Genomic DNA, 17,546 nt, shown 5'->3' with positions numbered 1-17,546 from the left:
TAGTACAGGTTTTCTAAATGATGTCTGAATACCTTTTTGGCTCTCACATTCTGAACTTCATCCTAACCCTAACCTCGAAGAAAAAAAATTACCTTGTGACACATGAAACATCACAAGAACATTTATATTTTTAAAAATCTATTAGATGATTTATTAATAGTAAGCATTTATTAGTTGATGGGGACTTTTAGTCATTTTAATTTGTCATCTTCCAGAAAAAGTTCCATAAAATACATTAGGATTGTTCAACTTATTTGTTTATTGGTGGAAAATTAGGTATAATGTTGTAGATTGGCTTTTTTTGCCCAGGCCTGCACTGGAAGTTGGGGGCTTATGATGACATATTTTGAGTTTTTCTCAAACCTTGATATTTTTCACTCCATGGGATGGAAATAGAGTTTAGGAGCTTACATTATAATTAATTCCGTGTTGAATGAGACTGCTTGCAGTAAAATATCAGAGTACTCAATGCTCTGCTGAGCCTGGAGTAGTTAACAACTGCACTTAATGAATGGATTAGCAACCTTGTACTGTGAATAATCATACAGCTGAGTTAAGTGTTGGTAACTAGACACATTAATATGTGAACCAGTGGCAAGACAACGCCTGTTAACAAATATATATTCATTATATAAGAGTTTGGTCAATGGTTTCCTAATCTATACTACATATTAGGTAAACCTGTTTTTGATGGGTTTATTGCAATGCTGATTGGTACTCCACTGTGTATCTTCTGAAAATGTATTCTTCCCTGAGGCAAGTAATATACTGTAATCTAGCAAATGTGCTGAAAGGATAAATTTGGATATTGATCAGTTTATTTTTACAGAGACTGTCTGCTTCTCGCCGTCACAACTTGTAATTTCTTTTCTTTGAAGGAATATTTAAAAGAACAGCTGTTTTCTATGAATAGTTCAGAGGAAAAGCCATTACCCATTCGACCTTTAAAGGCGACCTTGAGGAGTACAGAAGATCAGCCTTCTGCCTTTAACCCTTTCCATGTGTATAAGGCATTTAGTGAAAACATGCTAGATCAGGTATGTGGAAATTAAATGGTAAATTTAATTTAAATGTGTGGTTTCTTTACCCAAGTAAGAAAATTGCTTTGTGTTTGAATATTTACTCATAAGCTTTTTTTTGCTAGGAAGCAAAAGGCCTTGTTCTTACTTACATGGTCTGTACAAATTGACTTTTAAAAGTTATTTAACCTTTTTTCTATTTGTCAAACTGATTCATATGTTTGGTCTGTAAAACTTAACTTTTGGCTGATCAGTTTGCCATGGGCAGAGGGAACATCTGTTAGGCTGTGTCTACAGAGGGCTGAAGAACCAGGCATTTTGTAACATTCGTTTCCTCCCTTGTCACCCCCATCCCCCAAAACACACACTTACAAAATACCTTGCAACCTTTATGAATGTATCAGACAAATTAGAAAATAGTTAAAATTAATTATAAATAGAGCACTGAGCTCCTACTTTAAGTGGTATGGGGTAAATTTGCTTTTTATAACCATAGACACATTCCCAAATTTAAAACGAATTTGTTAATGATCTTAAAGCCAGGCTATTTGGAATAAAGTCAATATGATAAACACCACACATTTTTAAATGTCAGATTATGCCATTATCTAAGCTGCATGTTTCAGTAGTTACACTGAAAAGATCATCTTTCTGCCGAAGTATTTGAAATCTGAAGTTGCTTTTGCTTTGTTCATTCTTCTGGTGGCTTTTCCCAGAAACCTCTTGACAGACAATTTGAACTAACAGGGAAGAAGAGAAGGATTGCTTGACCTAGAGCTCTGATGAAAATAAGAATTAAAACAATGACCTAATTCAGCATGCAGATAATATTTTTACCATGACTGTTACAGCTCTAGTGTACACTCATCAATACTGTAGTAGAGTAAGACCTTCAAATGCTGACAACCCAGGGCAGAATTCTGCTGCTCTATGATAGGATTGTAGTGCTCAATTAATCAGCAGGTGACAGGGGATAGCTCTTGTTGGATTTTAAACATCAGTCTGGACTCTTGTTTTCAAAACTATTTCATTCTAAGGAGCATAAGCATTTATAATACTTTAAATATACTAAGTTTGAGTTTATTGGCTGCTTTTCTGTGTTGTGCATTAGATTGCTCCAAACCATAAATAATCATTATAGCCATTAAATTTTCCCTACTTCATTTAAATAAATGGCATATTTTATTGAGTTCTGAATTATGAGATTATTTTCCACAGTAATTTTTCTCCATAGTCTGTTGTGAAATTTCTATTAATGAGAAGAATCATTTATATAATTTACACTTCAGATCCTCATCATCTTCCCTTTAAAGCATTTTCTTAACCAAAAAGATAACACTAATATCATACTCTAATTAAGCTGTATCTTATAATTTGATTCTTAGTACTTCCAAGTTTGTTTTTTAATCAAACTTTTGGTTGCTGAAAAGAAAATCAAACTATAAATTGATATGATGTCTGAAAAAGTTCCCAATTATTTTTCTTTGCTTTTCAAACAGTCTCCTTCTCAGAGAAAATTGTTGGGCAAATGCCATTAACACTTGGAAGAATAACGACTCAAGAAATTGATTTATATTTTTATAAATAATGACTACATCCCCAAATGGATTTATAAATTAATTGCTATCTTATTGGAATAAAAACCTTCTTCTGTGGACATGATTGATGTTATCTGTCTAAGTCCTTGTTCTGGACCCCCCTCCTTCTTAGTTAGTCTATCACAGCTGGAGCTTTAATTTACTGATCATATTAACACTGATTAATAACTAACAATAGTGTCTTCTCATTTATCAACAGTCAGCCACCACAAAATGGAAGTGGAATTGGGCAAAGTTGCTGCCAAATTATCTGGGACTGGATAAGATGACCTTCAGTGTGCTGCTCAAAAACAGGTAATAAAATTGGGGATCTTGGGGGTCTAGTTGAGGGACAAGGTTGTGTGTGTGTATGTGTGTGTGCATACACATACACAGATATTACTAGTGTACTTTTGGGAAAAGTGAAAACATTTTATCAGCAGGGGAATCTCTTTTATTTTCTTCCTTTCCAGCCTCCCATCTTTTAAAAATATGACTAATGATAGGAGTATACTCTCTAAATACCATTCTCTATAGTGAAAATTTGTAAAAGGCAGTAACATTAATTTCAGAGATGAAATTAGTGGATTTTAGTCTGAATTTTAAATATTTTTGACTGTGTATATTTAATAATTCACTATTGTAAAGACCAAAAGTTATTGACTTGAAAGTCATTATAATACTACACCTTTGTTTACAACAACTTAATGAATGTATATAAAATGCCAAGCCAAATCAACTAATCAGGAAAACATGGGAGTAAAACTGTCATGATTGAATTTTTCACTTTTCAGCCAGTTATGTTGGCACCGTCTTAATATAGTCACAGTAGCATATTATTTTATACAAAGATACACACACATACACACACACACAGACACCAGTATAATCCAATGAAATGATAATGTGATTTCAGCCTAGGAAACAACATGTAATGTATTTTGCACAAAAGTATGAACATTTTGTTTTGGATCAATTAACATGGTTTTTAAAAAATACTCAAAGTTTCAGTAAAAACTATAAGGTGTAAACTTTAAAAATTTGGATTTTTAACCAAGTATAATACATTTTGAAATAAGATATATTTTATGATATTCCTTTTATTGTTTGAGTCATCTGTGTGCTTATAGCTAAGTTTGAGACTTATCGTCTATATGATCTTTGTGACATAGAATGTATTTCCATGTCTTTTTGCAAAAATATTGAGTATCTTTTTTTTGAAAGAAAATAATGACAATAACCTAGTAGAATTGTCAAATCATTCTTGAGAAATCTGGATGAATATAAGAAAATATCCTAAGAGAGAGATTGCAGTATTTCCCAGAAGGAAGTTATAGAGGCAGCTTTACTGCCAATAAAAGCTATAGCTTAGATGTGAGGTTGCAATGGTATTTATATTTCACCTCTGAATTAAGCCCACCCACCCATTATAGACAAAGTTCAACAACACAGAAGCTTACTGATCAAGGCCAGAGCCTTTCCCCAGCAAGCTTACCACCTGGCTGGCAGCAGTCCAGATGTACCCAATCTTTTTTTTTTTTTTTTTTTTTTTGGCTGAGACAGAGTCTCGCTCTGTCGCCCAGGCTGGAGTGCAGTGGCCAGATCTCAGCTCACTGCAAGCTCCGCCTCCTGAGTTTACGCCATTCTCCTACCTCTTACGCCATTCTCCTGCCTCAGCCTCCCGAGTAGCTGGGACTATAGGCGCCCGCCACCTCGCCCGGCTAGTTTTTTTTTTTTTTTTGTATTTTTTAGTAGAGACAGATGTACCCTATTCTTACACAAGTCCCCAGAGGTTCACCTGTACTGTCCCAGAGATATTTGGAGAGGTGAGAGGAGGGGTTGGTGGAGGAGAGGCCAGATCCTCTGTTGAATCTATAGTGACATGATGTTTATACAATATTAAATGTCTGTCTGGAAACAAACTAGGAAAGATAAGTAATTATTTTTCTATTTGGAAAGTTTTGAGTTTATGTAGATTAACTGTATTATATTTTACTAAATTTATTTTCAGTCATGAATTGCTGCTTCCTATCCACTAAATGGTCCTCTAGGGACAACACATCCTTCAAAACTTACTGCGTTTGCTTTTTATAATATTCACCTCTAAGTGAATTTGTGTTTTACGCAGAATTGCATATTTTTGTTTTTGTCTAAGGACTTTGGATCACTAGCTATTAAAGTGTATTTTCTTGAGATCTGTGCAGGAGTGGGTGGGAGAAAAGAACTCGTACAAATTTAGCCAGAAATAACAGGTCAAAACAGTTCTGTTGGAAAAGGGTCATGAATTTTTAATAGAAACAGCTAGAATCTCATCTTAATAAGAACCTTAGATTTTTAAAGAATGGTATGAAAATCATTCTACTGCAAAGCTACCACACACAAGCTATGATGAACCTAACTGATCCACCTTAGAAGGATTAAAGACACCTGAGGGTTTTCAATCTTTTCTATCACTCTCCCATTTATTTTAAGAATATTATTTATGAGTTTTGTTTAATATTGAACCGGTAAGGAAATTGTTAGTTTCTCAATGACACCCTCTTGTCTCTCTTGTTTGAACTTATCTGAAAATGCTGCTTTTTTTAAGAGTACATTTAATTGTTGACAACATGGTTATCTGAAAGATACATACTTGAAAATTAGACCATAGAACTTTGCGCTTTTAAAATGAGTTATATATGCTATCCAACACCTGCAAACTATGGTATTTGGGGTTAGGTGTAACCAAAGGAAAGAATTCAGAGCAGTTCAGCTGAATATGCTCAGTTTTTTCCTCCCAAATTCACCAATTAAATGAGTCACTTGTTCTCTTTTTGCTCCTTTCATTGGTAATATATTTGTATTAGTCTACCTCTATACTATGTTCTAGTGTACGTATGGGACTGTGAATGATGTCTGAGGACATAATATTACAAAGAAAAGTGAACTGAAATATACAAGTATGAAAAAAGTTGAAGAGAAGGGAAAAGAATCCTTTCTATTCACCTTAAATTCATTTGTGCCTTGTCTTCAACATTCATATAATAAGCAGGCCATCTGTGGAATTAGTCTCCCCATATGCCTAGAGTGCACCAGACCTCCCTCACCCCCTAAATAAGATGGAGACTGGAAAGCAGGATTCCTGGGTTCTCAGGCACTTACCTTTGACTTTAGATTTCCTTATCTTCAAAATAAAATAATAATAATTGTAAAGCTGCTTCATGGAGATGGTTGACACGGTCAAAAGTGCTAAAGTATTTGGAAGTGTTTTTGAAAGCTGATAACACAATGCAGTCATCCCTCAGTATTCATTAGGAATTGGTCCCAAGACCCCCTCAGATACTAAATTCTGCAGATGCCAAGTCCCTGATATAAAATGCTGTCATATTTGTAAATAACCTATGCATATCTGCCCATGTACTTTAAATCATCTCTAGATTACTTTCAATACCTAATGCAGTTCTCACATATCACTGCATTTGTGTGGATTCAATGTAATACTCAGCATGCAACAAATTCAAGTTTTGCTTTTTGGAACCCAGTGGAACTTTTTTCCCCAAATATTTTCTATCTGAGGTTGACTGAATTCATGGATGCAAACCCCACAGACACAGAGGCACCACTGTACATATTCAAAAAAGTAGTAACACAGCAGTGGTTTTGGTGTCTAGTCAGGTAAGGAAACTATAAAGTCCACTAAGGATTAGTAGGAAGTTGTTGTAAGATCGAACACTCAGAACACCCAGGTTATGTGGACTCCAGGCCTAAACCAATAGTGAGGATCAGAAAAAGTATCAGATCAGAAACCAGGAAACAGGCCCACAGGTCTGGAAGACAAACAGAAAATGAGCGAGAAAGAAGGTCAAAAAGCCAAGTGAACCACTCAGGTAATAAAGACCCAGGAGATAAAGACTTCAGGGGCAGCTCAGACACATGAAAGAGGAGATCTGTGGGGCCACAACAATGTCTATATCTGAGTCAGTTCTGGTCTTTGTTCCACAGGCTGGTTCTGGGCTGACTCCAAAGGCAGAACAAATCTTGGAGCAGCTGCCTGAGTCCTTGGCAAAAATGTGTTCTTCACTCACTGGCCTCATCTCAAAACATCTCCTTCCGACTCATGACGCTCTAAATAGAATTCTTTCTTTAAGTTCTTTGGATTCTCTAAACGCTTTCCCGCTTCAGGGTCTTGGTACTTGCAGTTCCCTCAGCTCTTCACATGGCTGGTGCCATCTTGTCCATCTGAGACAAATGTTACCTCCTGAGGAGACTTTTCTATTTCAGCCATCTAAAGGGACCCTCCAGGCTACCCTAGCATTCTACTCTACTGTGTTTTCTTGAGTTATTGTTAACTGAAATATTTGTTTCTGTTTATTTATTGTCTTTTAATTTTACCCTCTGTGGTAGAATGTAAACTCCATAAGAATAGCACCTTGTTTGCCTTATCGTGGTGGTGTCTTCAGTACCTAGAACAGCCCTTGGGCACACAGCAGGCTCTAAGTAATGTGTGTTGAATTAATTAATAAACAAATGAAGAATAAGAATGCAGAGAAAAAGCTCCTGACAGGTGACCACAGGGTAGGTATTTTTATATGATGTTTGATTAATAGACATGTAGGTATTATAAGAATATTTGCTGGAAAATCTGAAGTAAAAAAGTATCTGTATGCATATTCATTCTCTTCATTTTCCAAATTTGGGTGAAAGTCAGGTTATTTAAGCTCCGTATGTTTAAAATGTCTGTTGTAATAGCCACAAAATAATAAAATATTGGCGGGGCACTGAGGTTCACACCTGTAATCCCAGCACTTTGGGAGGCCGAGGTGGGCGGATCACGAGGTCAGGAGATCGAGACCATCCTGGCTAATACGGTGAAACTCTGTCTTTACTAAAAATACAAGAAATTAGCTGAGCGTGGTGACGGGCATCATAGTCCCAGCTACTCAGAAGGCTGAGGCAGGAGAATGGCGTGAGCCTGGGAGGCGGAGCTTGCAGTGAGCCGAGATGGCGCCACTGCACTCCAGCCTGGGCGACAGCGCGAGATTCCGTCTTAAAAAAATAACAATAATAAATAAAAGAATACAATACCTAAGAATACAGCTAACCAGGAAGGTGAAACATCTCTACAACAAGAATTACAATACAAAGTACTGCTCAAAGAAATCAGAGATGAAAAAAAGCAAATGGAAATATTCCATGCTCATGGATAGGAATAATCAATATTGTTAAAATGGCCATACTGCCCAAAGTAATTTACACATTCAATACTATTCCTATCAAACTACCAATAACGTTCTTCACAGAATTAGTTATTTTAAAATTAATGTGGAACCAAAAAGAGCCCGAATAGCAAAGGCAATCCTAAGCAAAAAGAACAAAGCTGGAAGTATCATGTTATCTGACTTCAAGTTATACTACAAGGTTACTGTAACCAAAACAGCATGATGTGGTACAAAAACAGACCCACAGACCAATGGAACAGAATAGTGAGCCTAGAAATAATGCCACAGAGCTACAACCATCTAATCTTCAAAGTTCTCAAAAACAAACAATGGGTAAAGAATTCCCTATTCAATAAATGGTGCTAACAGGCAAGCCATATGTGAAAGATTGAAACTAGACTCCTTCCTTAGACCATATACAAAAATCAATTCAAGATTAATTAAAGACTTGAATGTAAAACCTAAAACTACAAAAATCCTGGAAAATAACCTAGGAAATACCATCCAGGACCTAGGCCTTGGCAAAGATTTCACGATGAAGATGCAAAAGCAATCGAAACAAAAACAAAAATGACAAATGGGATCTAATTAAACAAAAGAGCTTCTGCACAGCAAAAGAAACTCTCATCAGAGTAAACAGACAACCTACAGAATGGGAGAAAATACTTGCAAACTATGCATCCGACAAAGGTCTAATATCCACCATCTATAAGGAACTTAAACAAATCAACAAGCAAAAAGCAAACAACCCCGTTAAAAAGTGGGCAAAGGACATAAACAGACACTTTTCAAAGACATACACATGATCAACAAACATATGAAAACAAGCTCAATATCACTAAATATTAGAGAAATGCAAATCAAAGCCACAATGAGATAGCATATCACACCAGTCAGAATGACTATTAATAAAAAGTCAAAAAATAACGTGCTGGCAAGATTATGAAGAAAAGGGAATGCTTATACACTGCTGGTGGGCAAATAAATTAGTTCAGCCCTTGTGGAAAGCAGTGTAGCAATTTCTCAAAGAACTTAAAACAGAATTACCATTCAGTTCAGCAATCCCATTACTGGGTTTATACCCAAAGGAATAGAAATCATTCTACGATAAAGACATATGCATATGTATCTTCATTGAAGCACTATTCACAATAGTTAAAGACATGGAATCAACCTAAATGCCCATCAATGGTAGACTGTATAAAGAAAATGTGACATAAATACTCTACAGAATACTACATAGCCATAAAAAAGAATAAGATCATGTCTTTTGCAGGGATGTGGATGGAGCTGGAGACCGTTATCCTAAGCAGACTAATGCAGGAACAGAAAACCAAATACTGCATGTTCTCACATATAAGTGGGAGCTAAACACTGAGAACACACAGACACAAAGACGGGATTAACAGACTCTGGGGCTTACTTGAGGGTAGGGAGTGGGGGGAGGGAGAAGATCAAAAAGCTACCTGTCAGGTGCTATGCTTATTACCTGGGTGATGAAATAATCTGTACACCAAACTCCTGTGACTCTCAATTTATCTATATGACAAACCTGCACATGTAACCCTGAACCTAAAATAAAAGTTAAAAAAATAAATAAAATTCCCATTGTTATTATTGTTATGTAAATTTGGCTCAGATTAAAATAACAGAAAGCTGGTCTTTATTTTTAGTTAATTGATCCAATTCAAGTCATAACCTCATTAGTAACAAACTCTGTTTTATACTCCATGACTTATAAATCTTTTGACATTTGGGTGACAGAGTTTGTGTTTGTTAAATGATACGAAAAATGCAAGTTGGAAACTTTAAGGTGGAGTTAGCTGATAACAGTATCCAATGAAGCCTTTGTAAATTAATTATGAGTGATTATTTTGAGGCATTTGAAGAAGTGTATAGTAGCTGAGACCTCAGAAAACAGATCCTAGGCCGGGCGCGGTGGCTCAAGCCTGTAATCCCAGCACTTTGGGAGGCCGAGACGGGCGGATCACGAGGTCAGGAGATCGAGACCATCCTGGCTAACATGGTGAAACCCCGTCTCTACTAAAAAATACAAAAAACTAGCCGGGCGAGGTGGCGGGTGCCTGTAGTCCCAGCTACTCGGGAGGCTGAGGCAGGAGAATGGCGTGAACCCGGGAGGCGGAGCTTGCAGTGAGCTGAGATCCGGCCACTGCACTCCAGCCTGGGTGACAGAGCAAGACTCCCTCTCAAAAAAAAAAAAAAAAAAAAGAAGAGAAAACAGATCCTGAATATATACTAATAATAGATGTGTTTCAATTTAGAAAGTTTGCTATTGTGAAAAATAAAGACTCCCTAGAGTTTCAGAAAATCAACATATATATCAGTTCTACACCTTTACTTTTGATGCTAAGAATAAGTACAGTGATTGTACATTGATCTTTTGAAATAATAAAGGTTCTTTTCATAGTTTCTTACTATTAGTTTTTTGCTTTTGTTCTCACCCACTTTAAAATAAATCCAGACTAGAGAATGAGATGGTGATTGCATTTGCAGGAGAGTGGACCGAAAGGAGCACTCCCTTCCCTCATTCATGGCGAAGCTCCAGATTGGCATTTTAATATTGTTTTCTTTGTCACTGGAACAAATTTATGTTGCTTCTTTTCTCTTTACCTTATTTATTCCAAACTAATTCCCAAGAACTGTGGTGTTGAAAATAATCTGTGAATACAGTGCAGTGCTGTGTTATTTTAACCATCTAAATATACTGCATATGAGTTTGGCTTCGAGTTGAGCAAACACAATTAAATATGATGGCAGGAACAGCAGAAGGGGTGGTGGAGGCAGATTTCTGGCTGTCACTTTGGGGCCTGTCCAGGTGGACAATAACCATACATCTGAGAGGAAACAGAGATTAGAAAACGTGTTTTAAAAGAGGCATTGATCTGTGGATTTGATTGTTTGCTTTTAATGATAATAATTATTAAAGTACCTTTACCCTATATCAGATTACAATGTGTGCCCTGTGGCGTGTAGAGAGCAGAAAATATTGTCTCTGGCCTCAAACTGCACACACTGCACTCTCAAATGACTGTTCTCAGGCAGTGCTACCATTAGCACAATGTTTATAGTTGCTCACAGCAGTAAATTCCTGGTGCAGCAGCACGTGGCCTGGTTATGGAGAAGTGGGTTTAAGAAAAAGGAGAAGTTGATTTTATGAGTACACACCTCTTAGTCATTACATACGTACGCCATGCCATTCAAATTTGGTGGGTTTTTTCATGCTCCCATTCCCTAGAAAATTGTTTTCTTCCTTCCTCCACCAAAAGACCTCAGACTGATTGACTCTCTTCCCATCTTCACTATATCTTCTCAAACAAGAGAAAGCTTTTCTCTTATCCTGAAATCTACAGCAGCATTTTTTTTTTTTTTGCAGAGATTGTCTAACATGTATTTAAAATGTGTAAGTTTAACAATCTGATCCTCAGAATTTCTAGGGCTAAGCGAATTGGTACATGAACCAAACAAACTCATACATGTGTATTATTTCCTGATGGGTAACTTGTATGTCTGTTGCCCTTTATGGTATATAAAGCACTTTCACACTAATCTCCTTTGACTCTCACTACAACCATGTAACAAGAGACAGGTACTCTTGAGGTTGCAGAACATTAAATAACATGCCCAAGGTCACGGACATTACATGACAGCTCAAAAGAGCCCCAAGATGAAGGCTTCTGGTTTTGTATCTACTATAGTATCTGCTACTTTGTCTATTAATATATACAATTCTTCTGGTCAATTTTTTAATTAGCTGCATATTTACTGTAATAATACTGATGATAATGAAGATAGCAAACATACAGAGTGTTTGCCATATGGCTGGCATAATTTAAGTGATTTATATACACATATTTAACTGTAAATCCTTATAATAACCTTACCAAGTAGGCATCATATTATTACTTTCCTGATTAGGACACTAAGGCACAGAGGAACAGAGCTCTAAGTGATGGTGCTCAGATTTTGGCTCAAGGACATGTTCTTAATCACTTCCCTCTAGGGCTTCTGCAGAGTTTTTATAATGCTTTGCTTACTTTCCTCATTCAACATTTTTGAACATCTATTAAATGAAAGGCATTTATTTAGAATAAAGTAACAATAATCTAGGGATATCCCAATATCCTTCAAAGGACCCCTAAGTGCTACTCTGCAAAATTTTTAATCCACTTTGAATTTTCACTGCGGTTGTCTCCCCCATTCAAGTTCCCAAATCCCTCCTGCTGATTTTCCACCATCTACCTTACCAGGAAGAGTAAAGCCATCTCATGTGAAACTCCCAACTTTCCTTCCTAAACCTCAATTTTGTTTTATCATCTCCAATCCTTTGCCTGTTATCTCTAGCCTTGGAGAAAGAGCCCTCTTCTAGTTAAAATTTGAGAAATTGACTATGGACTGGGCTAAAACATTTGGACATTAACCAGTAGACTTGAGGGAATCATCAGAGCCTTTAAGCCAAGGAGTGACAGAAACAGAGAGCTACTTTAGCACATTAATAACACCTAGAGTGGAGGGACGGAGGCAGGGTCAGGTTAGAGATTGTGGCTAGAGATTGAGGAAGAGATTATACAACACAAATATAAAAGAAACTTCCAGGGAAGTTTAGGGACTCAGAAAAATCTATTTTTGGCCGGGGATGGTGGCTCATACTTGTAATCCCAGAGCTTTGGGAGGCCAAGGCGGGTGGATCACGAGGTCAGGAGATCAAGATCATCCTGGCTAACACAGTGAAACCCCGTCTCTACTAAAAATACAAAAAATTACCCGGGTGTAGTGGCACGTGCCTGTAGTCCCAGCTACTCGGGAGGCTGAGGTAGGAGAATCACTTGAACCCGGGAGGCGGAGGTTGCAGTGAGCCAAGGTCTTGCCACTGCACTCCAGCCTGGGTGACACAGCGAGACGTTGTCTAATAAAAGAAAGAAAGAAAGAAAATAAAAATCTATTTTTAACAATATTTCCTCTCTGGAGACAATGTGATTTGGATATTCTTAAGGTAGAAAGGTGCTATGCTTAGCTTTTCTTCAGAGAATGTCAGTTCATATCCTCTAAGAAGCAGATGCCAAGATGGAATTCAGGTGCAAGAGGATTTTAGGAGAGAGATGTACATGAAGGATGAAAAGGAGGAAGTAGGAATAGGCAGGGAAGGCTTCAGACTGAACTCAACCTCAGACTGAGTTGCTGATCTGATACCTGTGAAAGGTGAGTGAGGAGGAGGATTGGGGAGGAGGAGTCTCAGACAGTGGAGTTTTGACAAGATCAAGAGAGATGCCTGGAGCTAAAGTCACCCACTAGAAAAGTTCCATGCCTTGTAGGAATGGACTAGCACTAGTACCTACCGCTTGCTCAGACACTGGCTATAAACAGCTTGGTAGAAGCATGACCTCAGCACAAATACCATGATAGATACAGAGGAATGACTGCTGGGCCATTAGTCAACTATGCTAACAAGAGAAGATTTGAGTGATACAGTTCTGTGGCTACCACAGCAAGGACAGAAAGAGTAAGTCTCTTACCTATGGGGAGATTATATGGATATGTGCTATATATGTTAACAGGAATAAAATATAAATAAAAGTATACATTACTTTAGTGAAGTAGAAAACAGGCAACCTAAATAAATATGTTAAATGCTATTGACAGAAATGCACAACAGGCAACATTCTGATGAAAGAAAGGTATAATAATTTTCTCAAAAGCAGCCATGGGAGAATTTTTGCTTGTCAAATTGAACCAAAATTCACTTTGTAATGAATTTTCCACTACCTAATTATGCATTCACATACTGGCACTTTTGGGTTCTTGCACTGGATCAAAAACTATTTTAAAACTTGCTTATATTAGAGTACATTCTTTTTTTCAGTGACTATTCCCCTGTCAGATACTGTTCAGACCCAAAAGCCTCTGTGACTTTTTTTGCAAAAAGTTTTAGCATATTTTCCACCAGGAGTAGCTATCACAGGCCCATTGATTCAGTTTGATTGAAGATGAAGAGAGAATTGGCTTCTGTAAGGCATATTGATCACTATTGGATATCTGTTTGTTTATGATGCTATATCAACATGACAGGAAATTTTCTCTTTGAAGATATTTTTACTATGACAATTATGAGAGAATTTTAAAAATCTAAATATAGTTATATATTATAATAACAAAACTGAGTGACAACTAGTAATATTCTTCATTTTATGTAGTAACATTTATAATTGACATGATTTGACTGTGTCCTTACCCAAATCTCATCTTGAATTTTAGTTCCCATAAGAGGGACCCAGGGGGAGGTAGTTGAATCATGGGAGTGGTTTCCCCTATGCTATTCTCATGATAGTAAGTTCTTATGAGATCTGACGGTTTTAGAAGGGGCTTCTTCCTCTCCTCAGATCTCATTCTCTCACCTGCCGCCATGTAAAGAAGGATGTGTTTGCTTCACATTCCACCAAGATTGTAAGTTTCCTGGGGTTTCCACAGCCATGCTGAACTGTGAGTCAGTTAAACCTCTTTCCTTTATAAATTTTCTTTCATTAAAAAAAAAAAAAAAAAAAAGGTTTTCTCCTTTATAAAAAACCTCTTTCCTTTAGAAATACCCAGTCTTGGGTATTTCTTCATGGCAGCATGAGAAGGAACTAATACAGTCAATTGGTACCAAGGGAGGGGTGGGGCGCTGCTATAAGTGTACCCAAGAATGTGGAAGCGACTTTGGAACTTGGTAACAGGCAGACATTGGAACAGTTTAGAGGATTCAGAAGAAGATAGGAAAATGTGGAAGAGTTTGGAACTTCCTAGAGACTTGGAGGGCTCAGAAGACAGGAAGACGTGAGAAAGTTTTGAACTTCCTAGAAACTTGTTGAAAGGCTATGACCAAAATGCTAATAGTGATACGGACAATGAAGTGGAGGCTGAGGTGGTCTAAGACAGAGATGAGGAACTTGTTGAAAACTGGAGCAAACTGGACTCTTGCTATGTGTTAGCAAAGAGACTGGTGGCTTTTTCCCCTGCCCTAGAGATCTGTGGAACTTTGAACTTGAGAGCAATGATTTAGGGTATCTGGCGGATAAAATTTCTAAGTGGCAAAGCGTTCAAACAGAGGCAGAACATAAAGGTTTGGAAAATTTGCAGACTGACGATGCAATAGAAAAGAAAACCCCATTTTCTAGGGAGAAATTTAAGCCCACTGCAGAAATTTGCATAAGTAACGAGGATCTGAATGTTAATCACCAAACAATGAAGAAAATGTATCCAAAGCATGTCAGAGACCTTCATGGCAGCTCCTCCCATTACGAGCCTGGAACCTAGAAGGGAAAAATGCTTTGTGGCCTGGGCCCAGGACCCCCTGCTCTGTGCAGCCCTAAGACATGGCGCCCTGCATCCCAGATGCTTCAGCTCCAACCTTAGATAAAAGGGGCCAAGGTACAGCTCAGGCCATTGCTTCAGAGGGGGCAAGCCCAAACCTTGGCAGCTTCCACGTGGTTTGGTACTGCGGGTGCGCATAAGACAAGAATTGAAGTTTGGAAACCTCCACCTAGATTTCAGAGGATGTATGGAAATGCCTGGATGTCAGGCAGAAGTTTGATGCAGGGGCAAAGTCCTCATGGAGAACCTCTGCTACGGCAGTACAGAAGGGAAATGTGGGGTTGGACCTCCCACACAGAGTACCCACTGGGGCACTGCCTAGTAGACCTCTGAGAAGAAGGCCTCCATCCTCCAGACCCCAGAATAGTAGATCCACTGATAGCTTGCACCACACACCTGGAAAAGCTGCAGGCACTCAGCACCAGCCTGTAAAAGCAGCCAGGAGGCGGGCTATATCCTTCAAACCCACAGAGGCAGAGCTGCCCAAGGCCATGGGAGCCCACTTCTTGCATCAGCATGACTTGAATGTGAGACATGGAGTCAAAGGAGATCATTTTGGAACTTTAAGGTTTAATTACTTTCCTATTGATTTTGGACTTGTGTGGGGAATATACTCACTTTGTTTTGGACAATTTCTCTCATTTAGAACAGGTGTATTTACCCAATGCCTGTACCCCCATTGTATCTAGGAAGTAACCAACTTGCTTTTGATTTTATAGGTTCATAGGCAGAGGGACTTGCCTTGTTTCAGATGGGACTTTGGACTTGGACTTTTGGGTTAATGTTGGAGTGAGTTAAGACTTTGGTGGACTGTTGGGAAGGCATGATTGTGTTTTGAAATGTGAGGACATGAGATTCGGGAGGGCCCAGGGGCAGAATGATATGGTTTGGCTATGTGTCCATTCCAAATCTCATCTTGAATTTTAGTTTCCATAATTCCCCCGTGTTGTGGGAGGGACTTGGTAGGAGGTAACTGTATCATGGGGGTGGTTCCCCCATAGTGTTCTAGTGATAGTGAGTGAGTTCTCATGAGATCTGATGGTTTAATAAGGGGCTTCTCCGCTCGCTCGGCTCTCATTCTTCTCTCTTCTGCTGCCTTTAAAGAAGGATGTGTTTGCTTTCCCTTCCACCATGATTGTAAGTTTCCTGAGGCCTTCCCAGCCCTGTGGAACAGTGAGTCAATTAAGCCTCTTTCTTTTATACATTACACAGTCTTGGGTATGTTCCTGTAGCAGTGTAAGAATGGACTAATATAATAATATTATTAATATTACAGTATTTTTGGGATGTGATGTATATGACATTAGTTAGGATACCTGTAGGACTTTCTTATACTATAAGTGAAACTCACGCCTTAGTGTACCTTGAGGGTACAGCTCTAAATCTGAGCTTTTTTCCTCCCCATAATGTGAAATCTGCTGAAAAAAAAATTTTAATCAAGATGTTTTTATATCCAGAATATTTAAAATTTTTATTTTATAATAAACTATAAGCAATATTTATACATGTATTATTTCAAATGGTACAGGAAGATATAAAATATAAAATATCCCACCTCCCCCCAGCTACTGAATCACACAAGTCCCACTCTAATTGTAATCATTTGAAGCATTTCTGTTTTTATTTATTGGTTGATAGGTCTAAGGAACAGGCTATGATACTACGTTTTTAAATTTATCAACTTAAAATATTGACTCCTTGCAATGTAAATACAGAATTTAACTCAAACCACCATATCTCTTCTCCTTCCCATCGAACTCTGCTAATAAAATTTTTAATTTTATTTTTCCATTGGTCACCTTTATGTGATATAACCCCTATTTTAAAATCATTTCTCTACTTAAATTTTATTTTTTAAAGAATTACTAAAGTAAAATTCAGTGTTCCTGTACAGTTCTGAGTTACAACAAAGCAATAAAGTTATTTAACAGTCATCACCATTGAAATACAGAAAGTTTTATCACCCTCAAAAATTCCTCTGCACTGACCTTTTGTCACTTCCTACCTCCATGCCAACCTGTGGTAACCACTGACCTGTTCTCTATCCCTTTAATTTTGTCCTTTCAAGAATGTTATAGCAATGGATTCCTCCATCTGTTTGTACTTTTTTTTTTTTTGTATAATAGTAGTTCATTGTATGGCTGTACCACAGTTTTTTGATCCATTCACCTTTTAAAGGACATTTGGATTGTTTGCAGTATTAAGTGATTGAGAATAAAGCCTCTAAGAACATTTGTATACAGGTTTTGCATGAACATAGGTTTTTATTTCACTTGGATAATACCTAGCAGTGGGAATGCTGGGTTGTACCATGCATTTATATTTACATTTATGAAGAAACTATGGCTTCTTAGTGTTTTATGCTGAAAGTATGGCTTCTTTTTTTT

General features: G+C 37.6%; 1 protein-coding gene across 1 annotated transcript in view; it reads left to right on the top strand.

Annotated features, from left to right (window-relative positions):
- KIAA0825 (KIAA0825 ortholog) overlaps positions 1–17,546 on the top strand; it is a 504,765-nt gene that overhangs the window by 236,558 nt on the left and 250,661 nt on the right. Inside the window, exons 20-21 of the mRNA XM_011944276.1 lie at positions 879–1,041; positions 2,821–2,911. Of these exons, the coding sequence (XP_011799666.1) occupies positions 879–1,041; positions 2,821–2,911 (254 nt within the window). The remainder of the gene's footprint in view (positions 1–878; positions 1,042–2,820; positions 2,912–17,546) is intronic.

Source organism: Colobus angolensis, unplaced genomic scaffold, assembly GCF_000951035.1.
Source record: "Colobus angolensis palliatus isolate OR3802 unplaced genomic scaffold, Cang.pa_1.0 Scaffold23, whole genome shotgun sequence".
NCBI classification, from domain to species: Eukaryota; Metazoa; Chordata; class Mammalia; order Primates; family Cercopithecidae; genus Colobus; species Colobus angolensis.
The sequence above is the reverse complement of the archived record's forward strand: the minus strand, read 5'-3'. Positions and strand labels throughout refer to the sequence as shown.